General features: G+C 49.9%; 11 protein-coding genes across 11 annotated transcripts; 5 read left to right on the top strand and 6 right to left on the bottom strand.

Annotated features, from left to right (window-relative positions):
- Positions 1-395: 395 nt before the first annotated feature.
- Positions 396-2,209, top strand: PGRI_091250 (glycoside hydrolase family 72 protein; the record flags this gene model as incomplete). Its single annotated transcript, XM_040796838.1, has 5 exons — positions 396-470; positions 533-570; positions 619-644; positions 693-1,436; positions 1,491-2,209. 5 exons carry the CDS (start codon positions 396-398, stop codon positions 2,207-2,209), a joined length of 1,602 nt encoding a protein of 533 aa, XP_040650268.1.
- A 1,705-nt stretch (positions 2,210-3,914) lies between these two features.
- On the bottom strand, positions 3,915-5,143 carry PGRI_091240 (uncharacterized protein; the record flags this gene model as incomplete). The annotated part of the gene is made up of 4 exons (XM_040796837.1): positions 3,915-4,314; positions 4,430-4,770; positions 4,822-4,889; positions 4,945-5,143. 4 exons carry the CDS (start codon positions 5,141-5,143, stop codon positions 3,915-3,917), a joined length of 1,008 nt encoding a protein of 335 aa, XP_040650267.1.
- An 856-nt stretch (positions 5,144-5,999) lies between these two features.
- Positions 6,000-6,837, top strand: PGRI_091230 (alpha/beta hydrolase; the record flags this gene model as incomplete). The annotated part of the gene is made up of 2 exons (XM_040796836.1): positions 6,000-6,419; positions 6,478-6,837. 2 exons carry the CDS (start codon positions 6,000-6,002, stop codon positions 6,835-6,837), a joined length of 780 nt encoding a protein of 259 aa, XP_040650266.1.
- Positions 6,838-7,086: 249 nt separating this feature from the next.
- On the bottom strand, positions 7,087-8,277 carry PGRI_091220 (CorA family magnesium transporter; the record flags this gene model as incomplete). Its single annotated transcript, XM_040796835.1, has 1 exon — positions 7,087-8,277. One exon carries the CDS (start codon positions 8,275-8,277, stop codon positions 7,087-7,089), a length of 1,191 nt encoding a protein of 396 aa, XP_040650265.1.
- A 359-nt stretch (positions 8,278-8,636) lies between these two features.
- On the bottom strand, positions 8,637-10,351 carry PGRI_091210 (FAD-binding oxidoreductase; the record flags this gene model as incomplete). The annotated part of the gene is made up of 4 exons (XM_040796834.1): positions 8,637-8,926; positions 8,978-9,511; positions 9,560-9,702; positions 9,762-10,351. 4 exons carry the CDS (start codon positions 10,349-10,351, stop codon positions 8,637-8,639), a joined length of 1,557 nt encoding a protein of 518 aa, XP_040650264.1.
- Positions 10,352-10,709: 358 nt separating this feature from the next.
- Positions 10,710-11,267, top strand: PGRI_091200 (uncharacterized protein; the record flags this gene model as incomplete). The annotated part of the gene is made up of 1 exon (XM_040796833.1): positions 10,710-11,267. The coding sequence occupies one exon, from the start codon at positions 10,710-10,712 to the stop codon at positions 11,265-11,267; it is 558 nt and encodes a 185-aa protein (XP_040650263.1).
- A 486-nt stretch (positions 11,268-11,753) lies between these two features.
- On the bottom strand, positions 11,754-12,587 carry PGRI_091190 (cupin domain-containing protein; the record flags this gene model as incomplete). Its single annotated transcript, XM_040796832.1, has 2 exons — positions 11,754-12,041; positions 12,093-12,587. The coding sequence occupies 2 exons, from the start codon at positions 12,585-12,587 to the stop codon at positions 11,754-11,756; spliced, it is 783 nt and encodes a 260-aa protein (XP_040650262.1).
- Positions 12,588-13,016: 429 nt separating this feature from the next.
- On the top strand, positions 13,017-14,075 carry PGRI_091180 (Short-chain dehydrogenase/reductase SDR; the record flags this gene model as incomplete). Its single annotated transcript, XM_040796831.1, has 2 exons — positions 13,017-13,897; positions 13,964-14,075. The coding sequence occupies 2 exons, from the start codon at positions 13,017-13,019 to the stop codon at positions 14,073-14,075; spliced, it is 993 nt and encodes a 330-aa protein (XP_040650261.1).
- Positions 14,076-14,250: 175 nt separating this feature from the next.
- Positions 14,251-15,510, bottom strand: PGRI_091170 (wax synthase family protein; the record flags this gene model as incomplete). The annotated part of the gene is made up of 1 exon (XM_040796830.1): positions 14,251-15,510. The coding sequence occupies one exon, from the start codon at positions 15,508-15,510 to the stop codon at positions 14,251-14,253; it is 1,260 nt and encodes a 419-aa protein (XP_040650260.1).
- Positions 15,511-15,734: 224 nt separating this feature from the next.
- Positions 15,735-17,561, top strand: PGRI_091160 (cytochrome P450; the record flags this gene model as incomplete). The annotated part of the gene is made up of 6 exons (XM_040796829.1): positions 15,735-15,883; positions 15,936-16,348; positions 16,410-16,618; positions 16,677-16,997; positions 17,066-17,346; positions 17,402-17,561. 6 exons carry the CDS (start codon positions 15,735-15,737, stop codon positions 17,559-17,561), a joined length of 1,533 nt encoding a protein of 510 aa, XP_040650259.1.
- Positions 17,562-17,755: 194 nt separating this feature from the next.
- Positions 17,756-23,095, bottom strand: PGRI_091150 (type I polyketide synthase; the record flags this gene model as incomplete). Its single annotated transcript, XM_040796828.1, has 1 exon — positions 17,756-23,095. One exon carries the CDS (start codon positions 23,093-23,095, stop codon positions 17,756-17,758), a length of 5,340 nt encoding a protein of 1,779 aa, XP_040650258.1.
- Positions 23,096-23,392: the final 297 nt, after the last annotated feature.

The raw sequence follows: 23,392 nt of genomic DNA, 5'->3' as shown, positions 1-23,392 counted from the left end.
TCTAAATATATTTTTGCAGATCAAACTGCAGTAAAAAGCCAAGTCCTGTTTAGTACGTGGAGTCTGTTCATCTTTATATTTTAATTCGTTCGGCATTTATATGAACGGATCCCCTTTCCAGCCCTAATGCTCTTTTGGGAACTCCCCGAGCCATTGGGTTATTGCTTCAGAGCACTTGACCATATTAGGCTTATTCGCTCGGCTATAAGAGTCCTTTTTGTGATTTCAGGTAATTATGGGACTATTTTAAGACTAGACTGAGTCTGACCTGGATTTGAAGTCATGAATTTCCCCCCCTTTGATCTTATTCCCCATTCACTCGTTTGACTTCTTTATTCTCTCTTTATTCATTTGAATCCATTCCAACTATATACACTCGCTATCTTTGCGAAACCATGAAGTTCTCCTTGGTGACATTGGCAACCCTGGCCGGGGTTGCTGTTGCCGATTTGGATCCTATCGTCATCAAGGTATGACTTTGATATATGTATAGAACCATCATGTATATTGGGGGTACTAAGACTCTTAATAGGGCTCCAAGTTCTTCTATTCCAGCAATGACACTCAGTTGTAAGTCCGAATCTGCCGACATATTAATTCAGTGACTGACAGAAACAGCTTTATGCGTGGAGTTGCCTACCAAAGTAGGTTATCTATGCCATCACTTCAACACCTTGATTAACCTTTCGCAGAAGAAAGTACCGGTAGCAGTAGCTACACTGACCCTCTAGCCGATCCTGTCGCTTGTGCGCGTGATGTTCCTATCATGGCCGAGTTACGTACCAACGTTATCCGTACCTACGCCATTAACGCCTCTGCTGATCACTCGGCATGCATGAAGCTCCTGGCGGACGCTGGTATTTACGTGATCTCCGATCTGTCCGAACCCACGCTATCAATTGATCGAAGTGATCCTTCATGGGAAACCGATCTCTTCGCCCGATACACCAGTGTTATCGACGAACTAGCCCAGTATAACAATACGATTGGTTTCTTCGCTGGAAATGAGGTTTCCAACACCGTTGATACCTCTGACGCCAGCGCGTTCGTCAAGGCTGCTGTTCGGGACACCAAGAAGTACATTAAGAAGAAGGGTTACCGCCCCATGGGTGTTGGATATGCTACCGCCGATGTGTCCGATATCCGTGCAAACATGGCCGACTACTTCGACTGCGGAGACTCTGACGATATTATTGACTTCTGGGGATACAACATCTACTCGTGGTGCGGTGAATCCACCTACTCGAAATCTAAATACCAGGATCGCACCGAGGAGTTCGCCAACTACGCCGTCCCTGTTTTCTTTGCCGAGTACGGTTGCAACGAGGTTCAGCCCCGCAAGTTCACCGAGGTGAAGGCCCTGTATGGTGATACTATGGCTGAGGTCTGGTCCGGTGGTATTGTGTACATGTACTTCCAGGAGGCCAACAACTACGGTAAGAAAAGTCATTGCTTTCCCCATATGTGGACGTAACTGATCACACTTGCAGGTTTGGTTTCCGTCGTCGACAGCACCAGTGTCAGCACCATGTCCGACTTCAAATACTATTCCAGCCAGATCGCCAAAGTCAACCCCACTGGTGTCAAGAAGGCCTCCTACACCCCTACTAACACTGCCCTGCGAAGCTGCCCTACCGTCGGATCCAAGTGGGCCGCCGAAGCCTCCCCTCTGCCCCCTGTCGCCGATATCCAGCTGTGTGAGTGCATGTATGATGCCTCCGCCTGCGTTGTCACCGAATCCCTCGACTCCAAGAGATACGCCAAGCTGTTCAGTACTGTCTGCGGTTCCACCGATTGCAGCGGATTGACAGCCAATGCCACTACCGGCGAGTACGGTGCTTACAGCATGTGCTCGACCAAGCAGCAGCTTGCCTTTGCTCTGAACAAGTACTACGTTGAGCAGAACCGGGCTGACGATGCTTGCAAGTTCGCTGGATCTGCAACTGTCAAGCCCGTCACCAAGGCCACTGGCATTTGTGCTACACAGATGAAGGAGGCTGGAACTGCCGGTGTTGGAACTGTTACTACTGAGAACACTGGCACTGGTGGCTCTAGCTCTGGCTCTAACTCTGCTTCCTCATCCGCCTCGGCGACTACATCTAGCAGCGGTGCTATCAGCATGCACTCCAGCTCATCCTTCGGTTCTTTCCAGGTGGTTGTTTACATTGCTACCGCACTCCTGGCGGGTGTTGGAATGATTGCTCTGTAAATGAGATTTTGGTTTATATATATTCTTCGCATTCGGACCATGTGTCTGTTTTCCTTTTTAATCTGACATTTTTGAACGTAATGCACGGAGCCAAGTATATGCGATAGAGATTTCCTTTAGCATTTTGTATTTTTTCCAATTCATTGTTTACCCCATGTGATAACTCCGAGTTTTCGTTTGGGATATAGCAAACGCAGAATCAGTCGGCATGAGGCCTTCTGAGGACTACCGTGGTGCTTTTGGTTTACGCGTGGCCTTTGGGGCGGGCCTTCTCTCGTGCAGCGCGGCGAAAGTCGCCGCGTAATGTGACCACGAATGCCCATGCCCTGTGCTCATTCCTCCAATGACGAATCGATCCTTACGAACCGAACGTTGGGCGAAGCTTTGGATATTTGTTGAATTCTTCCATTATCCCCGGAACATGCTCCTCCACGGCCTGACGAAGAAAGGAATTTCTCCAATCGAGCTCCGAATCGATCAGCTGCTGGCCAATGCTTTCGCCCATCTTCCAAGATGTGAAGCGAAGTGTTCAAGTCATCTTTCGCGGGCGGAGATTGCATCAGCAATCACCATATGTCCTCCTCTTCGCTACTGAAACGTCCCAGACTTTGAGATTTTGACGGCGAAATTCGTTAGTCGGATTTGTGGGGTCATCTCGCATCGACTGTGTCGCACCGTCTGCACTCGAAGCTTGAGAAAAAAAGCGTGAAGGCCGTCAAGAAAGGTAGCGAGGTTCGATTTTGAGCATCTCTGCTTAGATGTGAAAAGCTGCTGCTGGGATGCCAAAAGCCGTTGCTCCACATGTGTTAGTAGGGGCGAAAGCGCTGAAGCTTGTCAATGACATGTCAACTTCAGGGAGATTGAAGAGGTTGGGAGAGTGACATTCCTGCAAGTTCACACCCGATATGGCACATGACTGCTATGTTAGTTCCTGAGGTTATGTACCTATAGTTATTTGGTAGATCTGGAAGAGAGGGAGAGTGTTGAAGGGAGCTCCAGCTTGAACTTCCTGCCAAGCCGAGGTATCCGGCGTTAAGGCACCAAGGCATCAAGGCACCAACCACAATGATCATTTTCAAATGAAAACGGCAAATAATGCATATTGTAGACTATAGACTGTGTCCTGGGACTCCAGCCATCAAATGTGAAGACGTCTAAGTGATTCTAACAGATGTCCTTTTTCTCGGCCTAACTTGACCCGAATCCCCGTAAATGGCGATCATCACGGCAGTGAGCTTGAATCATTTGAAATTTGTTCAATCAAGTTTAGTTCGGGCATCCTCAAGAGGTAACTTGGAGTACTGATATTGTCCTCACCCTTCTGGGTATAGAGTAGTGCATCGATAGGATGGTCAGGTCGAAGTGCCGAGTCTCATCACAGTGTTTTCTGGGCCCATTGATGGGAGTAGAGGTGGGTTGGAAGGATACGTGTTTCCACTTTGGATATTCTAGCCTCTGCACTGAACGAGCACTGTGCTTAGGTGTCCTGGTGGGTTGATTTGATTCGGTCCAGCGGGGGGTTATAGTTTGACAGAAAGCGTCCATATCCTCCCTTCATCCCCTTTCGGTGTCCCAATACAATGTACTGTCATTGTTCCCTACTGTACAAGATTAGTGTATGTTCTTCAAGATATGTGAGGGAAGTCATAGGGCTCCAATGTAAAATCGAAATCTCCTTATAACTATCATTTAGTGAAGTATGTATTTAAAAGGAGTCACGACTCGATTCTTGCCAAATGACATCTCGCTGAACTCGAATTGAATTCAATGGCACCTCATCTCCAGATGCATCGTCAACCTGGGATACCTCCAGGTGTGTCTTAATTTTGTTACGTGGCTCATCAGCTGGTCGATGGGCAGAATTGTCCAATTCATAACCTTTAGAGTTCTCCACATCTGTCGTTCGTGTTCTCCGGGTACCAGACTGACTGGAGAATTTGAATGAAATCATCAACAATGGACGCAGGGTCGGCATACAGGCAGAGATAATGCCCGTTGAGGATTCCACCACACTCCAGGTGCAGGCCTTTCCGAGTGTCCAGGTAATTTCCGCCGGGTTGAAATCAAAAAGGGTAGTGAAGCGATAGATACTAGTAAAGATAACGCTACATCCAAGGTTCCAGTTAGTCTATGCTTGCAAAGTAGTTCGGAGGTCAGTTCGGAGGTATAGGGAAAAGGTATACGAACAAACTACCCAGCAGAAAGATTCCAATTACGGACAGTCGATGCGCGAGGCTTGCGTGTAGTCTCCACACCACACGCACCGGCAGAGAGAGAATAAGAATATCGATGAGGATTTTGGGTACTGCATTTCCGATGAAGGAGGCTTTGAGGTCGATACAGGTACCAAGGATTTCCTTGTCCCAGGCTCGCGCAATTGGAGTGCATTGGAAGATGCTCACAAAAATGATCGCAGTGGCCCAAGCGAGTGATATGCCACCCAGGATCATAGAGGCAATGCGTATTTCTTTCGTGGGGAAGATGCGACAGTACATGAACAAGATGGAAATTTTGGTGACTGCTATCGTTGTGATATAGAAGCACTCGAACGCCATCAGGAGCTAGATGCGTGTTAGCGAACGCATCAACTTCAATTATAATTCGAACTGGACCTTTGTAATCATTATGATATTTTCTCTCGGCAGGATCTCAGAACGTAACCCCATGCCATAGTCAGTGACTATTGACGATTAGTATCATAATATCAGAATTGAGAAAGGGGAAATTTGTCGTACTTGTGAGGAACAAAACAACAAGAGTTATAAAAGGAAGCAAAGCAGCCAAAATCATATAATCATCCAAGCCAGGTTTCAGTGACTTCTTCCACCGTGCCAAAAACCGCAAGATGACGAACAGGACTCCCAGGACAGTCATCGCGATTGTCCCAGCCCGATAGGACCCTTGACGGCTCTCCTGGGCATTGACTGTGGTCATCGTATTTGGACCTGCAAAACGGATAAAACATCTTTTGAACACAGTCGAACGACAATGGTGTACTTAAAGAGAATGAATTTCTCAATTCATCTCACACAGTCCACAACGCAGAGACAAGATCCACTTTCATCAAAAGGATTCATGCTCATCCACAATTGAGCGACAGACTGTATACCTAAAACGGGTAAAAGGTTATTGTAAGAAATCAAATCCTTACATTACCATTGGGACCTACAACATATTTTGCAGACAAATTCGAGGTGCCTTGGTGGATCGGAAATAGGGCTGGCCTTGTTCGTTTTTGGCACTGAGGATTCTTATATACTCTCCAGCTTACATCCGGTTGCTCTGGTGTTCAATTGTTTAGATTAAGGTGCTATCAGCCATATGCAGGGGTTAGGTACAGGTTATTAAGCTTATGCTTCTTTACACCCGGAAAAAGGGTCTTCTTTCTTTCTTCTAGTGTATACGGAGTACTCCGTAGTGAAATGTGTACTAAGCCCGATAATGTACATCTCCCTCCCGCGTGGAGACTGATTCAAATACCAATCGGCGTTCTTTCGCACAATCTCGTTTCTAATTGTTTTGCTTGAGACACTGGGAGCCTATAGAGAGCCGACCCTTCCCCGAGCTCCACCGTTAGCGCCAAACGGCCGAAATTCTTCGGGGAAATAATTGTAACGATAGATTAAAGGAGCCAATCGTGCCACGTGCTGGGGGATTGCGGGTCCAACGATAACGTGCCTAGTTTAGTATAAGGAGAGGATGATCGTTTCGCCGGGATTTGCTCATTCCCCAGTGTTCGGTTGAAGTTGTATTGGTATCTTCAATAGAGAAAGAAGGAATTGCAAGATACATGATGACCTTGACTGAGAACCCGGTTTTTGTCTTCGTGCCAGGCGCATGGCACGTGGCAGATACATTCGACGTTGTGCGGGATTTGATGCATAACCGTGGATTTGTAACTAAAGCTATCTCTACTCCATCCGTCGGCGCATGCACTCCAGATAAGGGGCTGTATGCGGATATTGAACATACTCATGCCGTTCTCAAGGAGATGGTGGAAGCTGGTCGCCAGATTGTGGTCGTGAACCATTCCTATGGCGGCATAGTTGGTGCCGGGGCTGTCGAGGGCCTGGGGTACGCGCAGCGGTGTAAAGCCGGTCTACCTGGCGGCGTGATCATAGTAGTCTGGCTGGCTGCATTTGTGACCCCTAAGGGCAAAACGGTAATGGATATGCTGGGCGGAAACTTGGCTCCCTGGATGATTGTCAAGGTGAGTAGTGTATCTCTGTTGGTACCCCTTTTACTCGCCACTGACGAACGAGATATAGAGCCCCGAAGATGGTTACTGCTGGTCCTCCGAACAAGAGACCGTGTTCTATAATGACATGTCTCCGGAAGAGCAACAGAAGGCAATTTCCAAATTGAAGCCGCATGCGCTCAAGGCCTTCCATGAGCCGGCGACGCATGAACCTTGGCATGAGATGCCTAGCATGTATCTGTTTTGCGACCGGGATGCCGCTCTTCCGTTACACGCGCAAGAGAGCTTTGCTAAAACTTTGGGCAACCCAGTGACATACCACGTCGATGCGTCTCACTCGGCATTCCTGAGCGTGCCGGATAAGGTGATTGATGGGTTAGAGATCGCGTTGAAGGCAGGTCAACAGCAGAGTGGAATTGCTGTGAACTGAGTTGTATGATGTATTATAGCAGGCGAACATTAGATGATGTATTTGTAAAGGAGATTGATCGAGTTGAAGGAGATATGCTGTTAACCTGAGCATATCTGACTAATTCGTATGCGGAAGATCAAGGATCGAATGGTCAAAACCAGGGTGGCACCGGACTGCTAACTTATAATTTGATCTCAAGCAGGATCGCCTATGAATATCAATCATTTTATTTCTATTCTCTTGCAGTGATAACCCTAGGACTAAGCTCTAAAACCGCAATTTCCGGAACTTATTGAGTTTCCACAAGCCATACTTCGCAATTGTGACCGTTCCCATCACACACGCTCCCACAAGGATTGCAAATGCCGATTTACTCTCTTCAAAGAAGTTCGCCACGTTCATTCCAAATAGGCCTGCCACAAAAGTTGATACTGCAAAACCCAACATACAGATCTCCAGTTGTGCCTCAAAAACCAAGATCTGATTCCGTCGCACATTCAAAATTGATTGAATGGTTTCTGTCGTGCGCTCCAAATCGCCCAATAAGGCACTTGCAGACTCTGCGATTGCATCTGTGTTCTTGTAATATGCTTCGAGGAGATATTCGACCTCTAGGTGATCTTCTACCTCGTGCGGGTGACCTACATGCCGATCCGTCAAAAACATGGTCGCCATATCTTCATCATTTTCGAGGACTTCCCGCAGCGCCGAGCGGAACTGGTGAGCGCGCTGCTCAATGGCCACGAGCCTTTTCTTGTGATCCTGTAAGTCATGGAGAACAGAGTAAACAACATCTTCTCTTGTTGAATCACGCAAGCTATCTTCGACTTCTCGGCGGATGAGAACATGCTCGGCTTCCAGAGTTGCGACCACAGAGGCAAGTGCTGCATCCACCACACGCAGCTCAAATGGGAGTTTCGTCAAAAGACCAGAGCCAGGACTGGGTTGGAGCCTGCTCTGTAGGTCTGTCATAAAGACATCCTGCACCTTCACATGGCAGTCCTCAATTGGAAGAAGAAAAAGAAGCACTCCATTTGCGCGGACCAAAAGCCGTAAAGTGAACATGCTGATAAAGATGACAGATGGACGGACTAACAAATGGGGGATTCCCTCTGAGACAAGATCCACGTTGCGCAAATCACGGCCATCTAAACCCCACTGTTTAGCGATATCATCCCTAGTTCCTCGAACTTCAGATTCTGTGACAGATCCATCAACACCTAAGGTCATGCAACGCAACTCCGTCGCATCATTTACGCGGCTTTGTGACAGAGCAAGAGACAAGTTGAACACATTTTGATTAAAGGATGCTTCCTTTTCCATGTCACGCTCATGTATAACATGATGTGACTTATTGGGCAGGGTGATGATTCTCCGTCTGCCGTGGGGGGTGTTGTGGATATCAAGCTGTTTAATGCGGAGGGGGCCGGAAAGGCGATGGAATTGATATTGTGGCATGTTTGGACATTTTGACTGTCCACTTCTTCGGCCAAAAGATAAGAAAGTCCTCAAAGCACACCGTTGCATGGTATATATTGTATTTTCCGGTTGAATGTATGAATGGTGTGTAGTTGGACAGTTGTCGATGCACTAATTGGGTTGTGGCTTGGTGCCCCATGTGGCTATGCTTGTGGCTTCATTGCTTGGGAATATCAGGGAAGCTTGAGGGCTTAATTTTATAAACTATGACAGAGACCCGAGAGATATACCAGATTTTGAAGTCAGGCGTTGACGAGGAAAATCCTGCGAAATGGGAGATACCTCAAGTGTAACACCGCTGAAAGCCAAATGTGTATATACAATGCCAGAGTAGGATTTCATAACTCCTTCGAAACAAAGTATGCCTGGTTCTGTAGCTTTTGCATGACTCCTTCGGGGTCATACCGTTTTGCTACTGTGTCAATGTAATTGATATTCCTTTCCCCAAGAGATTGCAGCGGCTTCTGGCTGGGACCTGCGTCGTTGACGAAAATGTAAGGGAGGAAAAGACCCCGAGATTTTGCACTGGAGGTGAGGCTGGCTAGCAGTGTGTCTACCGCACGCATTACCACCTTTTGGTTGACTGTCACTGGGAATTGGGCGAATATATTCACCCCTGAATATGACACTGGTTAGAGATGTTTACTGCATGTAGATACAGACACAAGTGGACACGTACATAGTTGAGGTGTGGCCTCCAGACCTAGCAAATTTCCTCCATTTTGTGACTTGCCTTGGGTCACCAAGTTCGGAATGACACCTTGAGGCACATAAGATAGTACTACCCCCGAGGTCAGAGAGGCAGCAGCCTCTAGATAGTTCGAGTACGTGTCCTGTAGAAAGGTCGGCCCTGTCACCTTAAATGTAAAAGTACCGCCGTAGGATACGCCCTCGGAAGTGAGTCCGGCAGAGCCAATGGTGAGGAGAAGGTCGCTGAGTGAGCCATTTGTCGGTGGGTACATCGTAGAGGCCACAGGTATGTCAGAGAATCGGTCAAAGGCTGCGGGCGTGGATACATGGCCAAGATAGCCGAAGAAGACCAAGGTGAAGTTGGGGTTCGCCTGGATCTCTATGTTGCTGTTGATATCTGCATCCAAAAGATATGTCGCGTAGGCCGCAAACACGGCAGGTGTGTTGGCGATAGTATAGGTGTTTATGTGGTACAAGACATCGATGCCGGTGTTTGTAGTGAGGTCATATTCAGTCACAATACCTAGGCCAGTTAGTTTGGGGAAACGTTGATAGATAATATCGGTCTTACCGAAGTTGCTTAGACCTCCCTTCAGGCCTTTATATAGATCGGCATGCTCGGTTGCGGTAGCATTGACAATATTTCCATTGGGAAGGACCACTTGGAATCGAGTGACGCTGTCAATAGCCAACCCATGGGTGTTGTAGAAAGTGCTGAGACCACCTAGCTCTGTCAATATCTCCATCTAGGATCATGGCAGGAATTCATTTACCCACCACCGAGGATGTACCCGCCAACGCCTACAACCGCTGCACGGCCACCCAAGACTGTGACATTATATGGCTGGAGGTAATTATATACGGACTCCCATTTATTACCAGGCCCGACAGTGACAGTTCCACGGTCAGAACTTATGGAAATGGTGTTCAACTTCTCAAGAGCGATTAGGACTCCGTTGTGATCGATCGAACTGAATCCCGGGTTAGTATTGTGTCCACCGGACCGAATGGCAAACTTGGTGTCCAGAATACTGAGGATTTGCAATAGGCGCGAGACCTCATGGGCGGAGTCAGGCGTCACAACGCAGGACGCATTCAATCGGCAATTCTGTGACCAGGCTTCGTCAATCAAAACGTCATAGTAGGGTGAGGTGTCTGTAAATGTCTCATTCTTGGGAAAGACACGACTCAAGAGGCTACAGGTATACCCGGCATTTCCGACGAGAACCTCGCCAGGCGGGAGAGAAACCCCCAGCGAGGAGAGAGCAGCAGCCGAGGACCGAGATGGGCTGGAAGTTGCGGTGGCTGTAGCCCACACAGCCATAAGGACTCCTAATATCATTATCGAGGCAACCCTAGCCATGTTGATTGATTTTAATTGACAGGGTTGGTGTCCATGCGCATTGCCGGCTCTTTATGGATCTACCCTTTGCGATGTCGGGGGAACCTTGCATGGATACGATTTCAAACGAATGGTAAGGCGGACAGGCCTTAATTTCCTTTCATTTTTCTCAAGTCCGAGTTCGAAGACAGGCTGATCGATATTCCCCCGACTAGGGATGCACCTCTCGGGCTACCGATCTGGCTCGGCCGACGGACCAGGATGATCCTCGCTCAATACCCCAACATCGAAATGATATATGGAGGAAGAGCAGGCTAAGAGCACACAAAGGCAAATATCTGCCTGTCAAACCTACTATCCACTCAACTATTTGAACAGAATGAGCTTCTTTGCCCTCAAGGAGTGGGAAGCCGCCAATCACGACTACAACGATACCCCAGCGCCCTACTGGCATGCGAAGTCTGTACCCGATGGCTTCACCGCCATATCAGGAATCCTATGGTCCATCTCATACGTCTTGATGGCCAAAAAGGCTTTCAAAGATCGTTCCTACGCAATGCCTCTTCATTGTCTCTGCTTGAACATCACCTGGGAAGCAGTTTACGGGTTTGTCTATGGCCCCGGACTGCTAAACCAGGTCGTGTTTGCGCAATGGATGATTGTAGATGTTATCCTCTTCTACGCAATTCTTCGCTCGGCCCCGTATGCGTGGAAGCAGTCACCGCTGGTGGCACAACATCTCGTGGGAATAATTGTGGTCGGATGCGTAATCTGTCTCTGGCTGCACCTGGCGGTTGCGGCCACGTTTATCCCGAGCATTGGTCGACAGGTTGTGTTCATGACTGCATGGCCCATGCAGGTCCTTATCAATTTTAGTTCAATCGCGCAGCTACTGTCGCGTGGAAATACCCTCGGTCATTCTTGGGGAATCTGGTGAGTGGATAGATCTTCGGTATAGTTATATTAATTTGGCGCTCACATCAGCAGGTGGACAAGAATTCTGGGCACTCTGGCAGCTGCATGTTGTTTCTTCTGGCGTGTGTATTATTGGCCAGAAAGATTTGGATATGCGTGGAGCCCGTACGGGCAGTTCTTGCTACTAGGTAGTGTCGGGTCTGACATAGTGTATGCTATGGTCTACATCTATGTTCAACGACTCGAGAAGCAGCTGGATACTTTGGTCAGTGTTGATAGAAAAAAGGCTTGCTGATAAGGGTACAAAACGTTAGTCTCAGACAGTGGAAAGTGGCAGTGAAAGCAATCTCCAGGAATTGAGGTTAAGTACAAGTATGTAGAATGTCCATCTGTCGGCGTAACCGGATATTCTTGTGCATACATAGTAGATTACAGCAATCTGTGGAGGACCATCTGCCTATCTAGATATTTGAATATATGCAGTCCCCTGCTCCCATAATATTTTGATCTACTCCGACTTCTCCTCCTTGGCTGGTGCCTCCTGCTCTAACTGTTCACGAAACCTTACTCGTGCTAGCTTTTGTGCTTGTGGATCCGCAAATCGACGATGGAACCAGCTCTGTTGCATTATCTCACAGGCTGCCTCCCAGTCGGTTGTCCATTCTGGATAAAAGGGCGCATAGCCTAGCAGCCCTCCGATCCACCGGCCCACCACAATGCCCAGGAACAGCCCGATCCACGAGCGGAAGGGCACCCACCACGGTGGAGAGAGATATGTGCCTCCGGCATCAAACATCTATACCTGTTAATGTCTGGATATTTCCTAGGGAAAAGACATTTTGCTCACCGAGAGAACTTGGACGAAATCTAATTTCTCCCCCCGTTGAAAAACATCCTCCTGATACCCATACCAGTTCTCAAAGAACCGCTGGTCCATCAAGGCGGCAGCATGCTCCTCCGCAGCAGGATCACTAGCACTCACGACAAACTCGACCTCGTTCATCTCCGTTCCTGGGGTTCCATAAATGACATGATGGGTATAGGGAGGCACCGCCAGTTCGCCATCACTGGGGGTCCTGTGAATGACACGCCCATTGAACTCGATAGTGAGGTTCCCGCGGAGAACACGAAAGAATTCCCACTGGGAGGGGTGGAAATGTGTCGGGGGCTTTTGGCCGGTTGCGATCAGCTTGGCATAGATGCCGCGACTTGGCCTCATGATACCCTGAAACTCGAACAAGCGGTCTGGGGGGCGGGGAAGATTACGGACCGAAATAGCTCCATCGAATTTGGTCAACGGATCCTGGCCGGCTGTGAAGGTACGAGGTTTGCAGGGAGCCATCTCATATCTCTTGGTAGAATTGGAAGTAGAGGTGGAGGAAGGAACCTCATAGATAAACTGCGTACTCTACATACTCGGTGTTCCTTTCTCAACTCCTAGCCATCTCCGATAGAATGCATTATAATTTAAACTAGTCTGAATATCAATTGAGAAAGACATTTGATGTTCGGGCGAGATGTGTCTCGGTCGTCCCTTTGAACTTCCCTTTTGGGATTCGCGTCGGCCGAATGCTGAGTCACCTTGTTACCTAAGCCCTTTGTTTGTCAGCTCAGCTGAACAATCCATCAAAGAAGTACATTCGGAGAGTATAGCAGGGTGGAAGATGTAACTTGAGTATGATTACCTCAATACCTCTTCTTCTCTTCCATCTACTGTGTTCTTCACATTGGTAACCCCAACTCTCCCATCTCCACCAATACAACGCCCATCATGGTCAATATCATCCAGCCGAAAGTCGATCCCCTGCCTACAGGCATTGACCTGACAGGTAAAACTGTCGTCATTACTGGTGCTAGTGCTGGGATGGGTCTGGAAACAACCAAACAGCTGCTACGTTTGCGCGCCTCAACTGTGATTCTTGCCGTGCGCAATGTCACCAAGGGCGAGGCCTGCGTAACTTCCCTTCTCCAGGACCACCGCATTAGAACCCACAACCCCAATCCGACCATCAAGGTCATGGCACTTGATGTGGATGACTACGCCAGCGTACAGCGGTTTACGAAGCAGCTCCGGGAGGAGATTCCGGTGGTTCATCTCCTCATTCTCAATGCGGGTATCGGTCTGCTGAAGCTGGAACGCAGTCCCAGCGGCCATGACCGAACCACCCAGGTCAATTACTACTCCAACGTTTTGCTGATTGCTGAACTCCTGCCGTATCTCACGGCAGGTGCAGAGAAGACCGGCTCTCCTGCACGTATCAGCTGGGTTGGCAGTCGCGCACAGGAGAGCACAAGCCTGGAGAAGAAAGCTCCAATCAAGCCCGGTGAAGGTGTCCTAGAGCATATGGATAAAGAAGAGACCTTTGTCCCCTTCCAGCGCTATGGGGACTCGAAGCTACTTTGCGCATTGTTCATGTACAGTCTGGCACCGCGAGTGGATCCAAAGAAAGTCATCATCAACATGATGTGTCCCGGCATGGTGAATACCAGCATGAGCGACGTTCTTCCCCTGCATCTGCGGTTGATTGTGAATGTTGTCAAGTCATTCCGGGCCAGGTCTGTTGAGGTAGGGGGTTGGATCATCTTGCATAGTGCGCTGGTGGCAGGCCCTGAGTCTCATGGCAAGTTCTTGGGTGACAAGGAAATTGCTGAGTAAGTGATCTCTACGCTTTTCCAAAGAAAATGTATTGTCAATAGCTAACCTGTCTTCCCATATAGGAAAGGGGCGTTCATCAAGTCACCGGCAGGGCAGGAGATTCAGAAGAAACTGTGGAAGGAGACAATTGCCGAGATGGGCAAGTTGACGACACTCCCTGCCGAGTTCAGATAGACTATTTGGGGGGTGTTCTTTATGTTCCTGAGAGGGTCTTGGTCAATATCTACCTCATTCAAGTGGAAGCCCTTAATACTTCAGTATTTAGCACAAATCCATCTTAACTATTTCAACGTTATATATATCTCTCTCTAATGTCACCGTATTTTTCGTGCCAACTTCATACTAATAATCACTGAATCAGCTCCCACGCCCTTGCCACGAAATTCCCTGGCACTGCTGCAGCAGATTGTCGAACGTGCTCCAACGCAGCCAACAAGTCTCCCCTCTCATGATGAATCCCCATTCCCAGCGCCACAGGTATGCCCTTCAGCTGTACCCGACTCCAGACGTACCAAGACAGTGTGGTCGCATATCCTACCCATAGCCGCATCCCCCCAGGCTTTGTTGCCCGATCATCAACACCAAAAACCCAACACCCAAAATCCTCGGCTATAATAGCCACCCCCTGTAACACAAAATACTTTACTTCACCACCATCCGATAAAGGTAGGCCAAGTGCTCGTGTCACTTGGTATGATCCGCACGCATGAACCAATCCCGAAACGAAGAAGCTCATCAAGAGGAGTGAGTACCGTCTCCCTAGCCGAACAGACGTCCGTTTAGATGTCCTCACACTGTTTGGCAGCAAGCTAATGAGATATTCACCGGGCGCCCCAGCTTGTCTTCGCAACTGCTGATGCCAGGTATATCCCCAGAAGCGGCGAATGCTGTATGCTTCACTCACGCTAGCGAAATTCGGTGGCCAGGATGCAGCATCCTGCCATGAGCGAGGGCCGATTTGGAGGCCGACACAGAGAATTGATAACGGGAGCATGAGAATGCCGAAATGGCTGTATATTGTCATGGCGCATCCACCTACTATCAAGGCATAGATTTGCAAATTGTCCACGAGTGAGGGGATGGCATTTTGGTTTGACAAGACAAACTGAGAGGTTACATTGACGAGATGTAGACCTGCATACATTGCAATCCATGTGATAAATTGGGCTCCCACGAATTGGAATCTGGTTGTTGATGCTGGGGACTTAGGAATCCCGCCGACGCGCCAGTTCCAGCCGATCCCACGGGTGACGCTGAAAAGTTCTAGGGCCCAGAAAAGGCGCTCAGACGCTGGAAGACTAACTGCATCTTCGGGGGTTTGGTCGATGATGCGGTGAAATGTCTTCTCTGGGACGGTTGTGTATAGTCGGTCAAAGTAGCGTGCTAGCATGTTGCCCATCAGCACACCCGATGAGTAGAGGATGGCCCGGTCTAGTATTGGAGGTGGCGGAGCAAAGAATGCTTGTACTGCGCAGGTAATTTGGAGAAGAAATAGTCCATAGCGAAATGCAGTTCTATGGGGGTACTGTGGGACACAGATGGCAAGGAGGAAGGCCAGTACTGTATAGTGTCCGCTGTCGAGGGAGAATGGCTTTGTTTCCAAGCCCATTGTTATCCAAGAGGAAGAATTAATATTTGCCATGAGAGAAATTTTAGAAAAAGTTGGAGATCTTCTAACTGGGCCTGGTCGTATGTGGTGTTTTAGGGCTCGGCGCTTTCGGTCATCGGTGCTGGGCAGCATTCGGCCGATCGGGAGATGAAGAACGCAGTTAAATACAACTGGACACATACAGAAATGGGAATGAGTTGGGTATTATCTCTGATTACAAACACATGGCTTTGGTTTCGGTGCTTCCTGTGAGCCTCTGGCTCATTGCGGCGGGCACATTTGCTGTTTACCATGCCATTCGTGCTGTCTATCTGATCTTCTTCAGTCCACTGGCCATTTTTCCCGGTTCACCATGGGCAGCTTTGGGGGAATAGTGAGTACATGATCTTTTATCCCAGCCTAGTTTTGCTAACCATATACTGTAGCTGGGAGGCCTATTGGAATATCGGTCTCAGACCAGGCCATAAAGGCCAGACGCTGTTCAAGCTTGAAGAAATGCATAAGCGTCTAGGACCTGCACTGCGCATGGGTCCTAATGAGGTGCATATCTATGATCCAGCTTTCTACCATGAACTATATCGACCAGGTAGTCGATACTACAAAGACCCATCGATGCACAAGGTCCTAGGGGCGCCGTCGAGCACTCTAGCCGAGAGTGACCCGGTGCGGCACAAGCAGCGAAAGGCACCACTAGAGCCGTTATTCTCCAAAAAGAATATACTCAGTTTGGAGCCAATGCTGATGGAGCATGTTGACTACTGCTCAAAGCGATTTGATGAGCATTTTGCTCAGGGTAAGCCTGTCTCAATGGAATGGGCTTTGAAGTCTCTGGCGATGGGTATGGATCTTTTCTTCACACTACCCATTCATCACGTTGGGACTCTAATATAATGGTTCAGATATGGTGTCACAATTTGCCTTCGGTCAATCTCTGAATGCTCTCTCTCATCCGGAGTTCAAGTCACTCCCTGTGCGCGTCTTTCAACAATACCTACCCAGTTTACATGTCATTAAAGCTTTTCCCTTTGTGCGACTTCTCAACTCTCTACCGCTGTGGATTGCAAAACGAATTTCACATTCTGTTGAAATGGGCCATGAGTTGGAACAGGTGAGCTCGACTTATACGTTCCGTCAGCAACCTCATCTATACTAATTAATTCTACCAGTTCGCTGCTCGTCGCATTGATGAATATATCGCCGCCGCAGCAGCGGGCAAAACCCCTGCCTTCCCGACTCTCATGGAGAGGCTGCTCATTCCGCTTCCTGAGAAGGGTTATGCAGTACCGGACAAACAGGGTCTCCGTGATGAGCTTCTTACCGTGATCTCCGCTGGGGACGATACCACCGGAATTGCCAACACAGTCACTCTTTTCAATATCTTCAATGACCGTGAAATCCATGACCGACTTCTAGCGGAACTGAAAACTGTCATGCCGACGTCCAATTCTCATGTCTCGTATATTCAGCTTGAAGCGCTACCATATCTGGTCCGTACTTTGTATCCTATTCTTACTCCTAAAAACAATTGAACTAACGCTTATATGGCACAAAACAGACTGCAGTAATAAAAGAGGGCCTCAGATATTCCTCTCCCGCAGCCTCTCGCACTCCCCGTCTTGTTCCGCCAGGTGGTGTCCGTCTTCCAGACGGCCGGTTTATCCCTGCAGGAACCCGGGTAGGCATGGCCATTTACCATATTCACTACAATGAGACGCTTTTCGAGAATCCTCGTGTGTTTGATCCAGAGCGATGGCTCCAGGGGTCCGAGGTGACAGCAGGGAGAGCTAAATTTCTAGTACCGTTTTCACGAGGGAGTCGGTCTTGTCTGGGGATCAAGTATGTGCCCCCCTTGGTTCATGAAATAAATGTGACTAACGAATTTGTTGTTTAGTATGGCGTATATGGAGATGTATATGGCCATTGCATATATTGTGCGACGATTCGATTTGGACCTAGTAGGAACGACCGTGGAGGATATGAAGTGGGATGATATGGTTGTTCCCCAGTTTCACGGAGAGTTCCTAGCATTGACGAAACGGAGAGAAGATTAGGTATAGATGGAGATGTCTCTACGTGGTTGATTCTATAGTTGGCGATGTTATGTCCTACAAATTATAGATTGATATGCCTTTATTAGACCATCTGTCTTTATAGTTAGTGATATGATTTATATTCCGAGTTGCAAGATTAGAAGAAGAAGTAAAATAGAACTATATACAAGTCTCCAATGGAACGATAGCTAAAACTATTCTTCCAATACCCGACAGAAATATTCAACCAGATGATGTATCGTAGGGTACTTCCATACCAACGTTGGCCCAACACCCACCATCAGCGTCTGCTGCAGGCTCATGCGGAAGTTCACTGTCATGACAGAGTCCATGCCCATCTCTGGCAACGCCACTGTCTCGTCTACTTCATCTTCAGGGATCGATAATGTCGTCGACACACACTTTTTCACAACGACACGCAAATGTTCCGCCAATCCTTTGCCAGTCAATTTGTTCCTTTGTTTTTCCTTTTCCCCACTCTCGTCATCCCCAATTCTCTCTTTCCTCGTGACAATATCTCTCAGAATCGCATGTGGCAGCGGTTCCCGAGATTCAAGCGGCCGAGCACGAAGCACAACTCCATGATCGGCACCCTCAACTGCAGAGATAGCACTCCAAGCCCGGAACGCCTCGTCAGGAGTCACATCTGTAATTCCACGAGCATAGAGTTCCGCCTCTAAGGCTCCATTAGAACTAGCTCCCATACCCATGCCCCGCCAAGACGTCCAAAGAAGAGAGATGGAATTATCACCCTCCTTTCTGCGTGACCGCGCCAAGGCGTCCAAAAACGAATTTCCACTCGCGTATGACGCCTGACCCGGGAATCCCAAGAGTTGACCGCAAGAAGAGAAGAGGATGAAGAAGTCCAGCTCAGGGGAATTGGGAGGGAAGACGGTGTCCAACACCAAGGCGCCTGCGATCTTCGGTGCAAGGACGGCATCAAACACATCTGGAGTAATTTGCCCGATGAGCTGGTCGTGGATTATGCCAGCGGCGTGAACTACGCCAGCAACGGGCGGGAGGTTGAGTGTGGTGAGCGCCGAGCGAAGACTCACCACAGCGGATGGATGGGAAATATCGATGGCCAGGGTGTGGATAGTGGCACCAAGGCGTTCAAGTGAGAGGATACTTTGAATGATAGACGAGGTCTCGGGTTTATGCGAGGTGGTCCAGGTGGACCTCGGGGGTAGTGAGCGACGAGAGAGTAGCAGAATGCGTTTCGCGCCTTGAGTGACCATCCACTCGGCTACGGAGAGACCGAGACAGCCCAGTCCACCGGTGATTAGATACGTGGATGCCAAGGAGAAAGTGAGAGCAGCGGGGTGGAGCGGGGCGGAGCGGAGCGGACGGAGGCATGCAGTGCGCGGGACCCCATCCTGGATCTTGATAATGTCAGTATTACGCACATAGCGCATTGCCATAAGCGGGAAGACCGAGGGATCTTCAAGATCGATGAGACTACCCCAGATCTCGGGGTGTTCGGTGTGCAGAATCCGGCCGAGGCCTGTGAGGGCGCTGTGGCCTAGATTGGTTTCGGAGGTGAGAGTGAAGAGGCGGACGGTGGGTTTTTTCGAGAAGGATAAAATAAACTGGGCTGCCGATACGAGGTGACTGCAGGCGCTGGTGGCGGTCTCGAAAATTTGATCAGTGACTTGAGGGAGATAGACAACCGCCATAGACGAATGAGCTGTCAAGGGCAAGTCTGAGGCATGCTCATGGATAGACGTGGAGATACCTCTGCTCTCAAGCTGCATTTGGTAGGTTTCCACGTAAGTCGTCGCGGCATCTGGTGCGAGAAAGGCGACGTGGGAAAATTCTAACGGCTCCTCAACCAGAGCGGCCGGTGGCCAGCTGATTTGGTGCACGAGGCCAGAGGTATTTTTTCGTGACAACGAGTCGCCCTCGACACCGGCGAAGGCCATTCCCTGGATCTCCATCAGAACGGTACCATCCTCACTACTGATTATCACATCAGCTGCGTCGACGGACGATTTTGCCTTGCTGCAGTGGATGTACACGACTTGTGGGGTGGCTACATCAACGGCTACGATGCGACGGACAGCTGTGGGCATACGGAGGCGGGGCATACAATGCCAGAGGGTTGATGCGATGGATGTTGATGCATCCATGACGGACACCAAAAAATCGTCCATGCCAGGTAGGTTGTCCGGATTGGCGTTTACCATGGCCAGCATCTCGTCGTCACTGGCCACATGCTGAGTTACCCGCCATGGAAATCCCATGGCAGACACGCCTACAGAGGTGAGGTAATCCATTGAGAAGTTGTCCGACAGCTTCTGTGGCAGTCTTTTCCTGATTTCAGCTATGTTGATATGGCTGATGGAGGTTGCTACATCAGCAGCGCCCCTAGTCGCGATGGTATTGACAAGCCACGAGCCGTCTTCGTTGCTCGTAGACTCCTCCAGACGAGATGTGATAGCGATCTCACGCGTGTTATGCCGGATCTGGATCTCACGGGCCGGAGACACCACTACAGGCACCAGCAGCGACACATTCTCCACGCTACTAGGAGAGAGTGCGCGCAAAAATGTATGCAATAGCACAGCGGCAGGTACTATCTCTGATCCATGCAGTGGGTGACGGCCGGGAAAAGGTCGATTGTCTTCCTCGAGGCGGGTTTGATAAAGCACCTCGTCCGTTCCCCACAGCGCGGTACGAGTACCTAGCAGGTCATTTGCGGCAGATTTGTGTGTTGGCGCCAACTGTGCAGCCGTCATTGTGCTCACAGCGCGGTAGAACGGCTGGTGATTCCAAATTGTACCGGGCACAGATGAACTCCATGGCGCAGCCGGGTCGAGATCTGTGTATTTCACAGTGCAGCCGAAGCAGTGCAGACGGCCCACGGCAGCCAAGATGCTCTTGAGTACCGGCTGCTTACGCACCATTGTGGGTGTCACCATAAACCGATCGGTTGTCCGCTCGCTGACAGTCTCGACTATCGAGTGTGTTATTATGGGATGACTCGCCAGCTCCACAAATGCGCGGAATCCGTCGTCCACGAGTGCGGCCACTGTCGACTGCAGTCGGACCGGTTGGATCATATTCATCACCCAGTATTCGACATCGCGTGGTACTTCTAAACGTGGATCCAACAGCGAAGTTGAATAGAGCGTCCGACGCGGTACTTGAGGGTGAAGCTCGCCTTTCAGCGCGTCTCGGAGGGGACCTGCTAGCTTCTCCAGGAGTGGTGTATGGAAGGGCACATCCGTGGCGACGGGACGCACCTCGATACCTTCTTTACGCCATGTTTGAGAGATCTTCTGAACGGCGTCAATAGTACCGGATATCACGCACACGGTTGGTGATGCCTCGATTGCGACCGACGCGCCGAGGTGCGTGGCAATACGCGCACGGGCCTCAGACGCCGGCAGCCGAACCAGCGCCATCGCACCTTCACCGATGAACTCACGGTAAAGACGCGCTCGTCGACAGACTACTAGGGCTCCTTCATGCCAAGTTAGAGCCCCAGAAACGACTGCCGCTGCAGCCTCGCCCAGGGAATGGCCCACGACAGCAGTAGGAGGACCAGACTCCGCCTCGAGCACGGCGGCGATGCCCAGATGCATGAGAAATGTCATTGCCTGAACAACATCAGTGCGATTTAGACAGCCAGCTTGCAGGGATTCAATTGCAGAGAAACCTAGCTCTGCTTGAATAATTGGCTCCAGGTTGCGCACCACTTCCCCGAACACCGGGCTAGAGTGAAATAATTCGCGACCCATGTCGGGCCACTGCGCACCATGGCCTGAGAATACCCACACCGGGCCTTTTGCTGCCTCGGTTCCAATTCGGTTGTTGATTGCCCAGCGATTTGGCACATTCTTGGACAGATCATCGAGAGTAGCGATGGCGTTTGCGACGGAATCAGCAACAATGGCGTGGCGGAAGCGATGATGCGCGCGGCGCTGTGACAGTGTCGAGGCGACCGTTGCGAGGGATATCGCCCCATCAGTGTGTCGCAGCCATTGGCTTAGGGCATCAGCTGTTGTTGATATTCGGTTCGCTTGAGGCAGGGACAAGAGAAGGAGGACTGGTGCACCATCACTGTCTGGAGGCTGGGCCAGTCGATCGGTGCACAAGAATCCTCCTGCGAAGGCCTCGATAATTGCATGAGATACTGTGCCACTATATCCGTATGATGCTACAGCGGCCCGCAATGGTCGCGATGGGGTACCATGAGGCAATGTCACCAGCTCGCGGGCCGGGCATAGTAAGCTCTTCTTCCATGCGATTTTGCTATTCAGCGTCTGCAGATTGGCCTGCGGGGGGACCTGGCCATGGCGAAGCACAAGAACCGCCTTGATGAGACCCATGACACCGGCACCGGCCTCTAAATGACCGATATTGGGCTTGATGGAACCGATATAGCACGGATTGCATGAATGCCGTCCAGATCCAGCACCATATACTCCAGCTAGGGCACTCGTCTCTGTGGGATCTCCCAATGAGGTGGAAGTGGCATGTGCCTCAATATAGCTGATAGAGTCAGGTGTTATCCTCGCCTCTTTGAGTGCCTTTTGGGCAACGAGAATCTGTGCCTGCGCATTGGGGGCCATAATTCCTAGCGTCTTGCCATCTGAGGCCACTGCACTGCCCTTGAGCACAGCTAGAACTCGGTCACCGTCTGTTAGAGCTTTTTCCAGACGCTTTAGGATAACCACACCCGCTCCTTCGCCTCGGCCATACCCGTTAGCAGAGTCATCGAAAGAACGACACTTTCCATCCGCGGAGATAGCTCCCGCTTCATCCAGCACCCTGGTCAACCCGGGTCCCAAGAGCGCGTTGACACCACCTGCGATGGCAAGATCGGTCTCACCAGCACGGATAGCCTGTCGGGCATGGTGTACCGCCACCAGGGATGATGCACAGGCTGCATCCAGTGCAACGCTAGGACCCATCAAATCTAGCAGATATGATATGCGGCTAGGGATTCCGCAGTAGGCCGTGCCAACGCCCATATGTGCACCGACACCGGTGAGGTCTTCCAAGACCAGCTTGCCATAGTCATCGGAGTTGACACCCATGTATACTGAAGTGTTTGAGCCCGCAAGACGGGAAGGAGAGATGCCTGCATTCTCCAACGCCTCCCAGGCAACCTCGAGCGCAATGCGCTGCTGGGGATCCATCTGCTCCGCCTCGCGAGGGGAGATGGCAAAGAAGGCGGCATCGAAGTGATCGATATCGTTGACGAAGTAACCCTTGGCCGTTGTTTTTGCCAGTGCGGCCGCATTGCGAGGATGGCGCTGTCGATAGGGATCCCAACGCCAGGAGGGCATGTCGCCTGAAGCATCACCTTTCTGGAGGAGGAACTGCCACAGTGCGGACGGGGACTTCACATCTCCTGGGACGCGACATGCCATCCCTATTATGGCAATGTCATCATGGGTATCATTGTGGTTGAGATCACCTTGCATCTCAGTGTCTTCGGTGCTGGTTGCGGGAGTCGTTGTGCCTTTACTATTGGAATCCCCGGTGGGGGTAAGGGCATCTGTGCTGCTGGTTGAAGCAATCATTATGCTGTGTAATGTAGACTCTATGACAATGGATTAAATAAGGTGATGTGAAGATTTAATCTCCCTCGTGGTCATTTCAAACCAATAAATCTTCCTCTCTATGTATTAATATGAAGATTCTACGACCTCGCTCTGTCTATACTTCCTCTAACTCCAATAGGAGCTCATCTCAGTATCTCATATGATTCACTATACCACTATCGGCCGGTGCGATTCTAGCGAGATGGTGTAAATTGGAGTGGTCGGCTCGTCGGCCGAGATGAAATTTTGTCAGCCCTAATTTGATGCCTGACGCGA

Source organism: Penicillium griseofulvum (genome assembly GCF_001561935.1).
Source record: "Penicillium griseofulvum strain PG3 chromosome Unknown contig_12, whole genome shotgun sequence".
Classification (NCBI taxonomy): Eukaryota; Fungi; Ascomycota; class Eurotiomycetes; order Eurotiales; family Aspergillaceae; genus Penicillium; species Penicillium griseofulvum.
The sequence above is the reverse complement of the archived record's forward strand: the minus strand, read 5'-3'. Positions and strand labels throughout refer to the sequence as shown.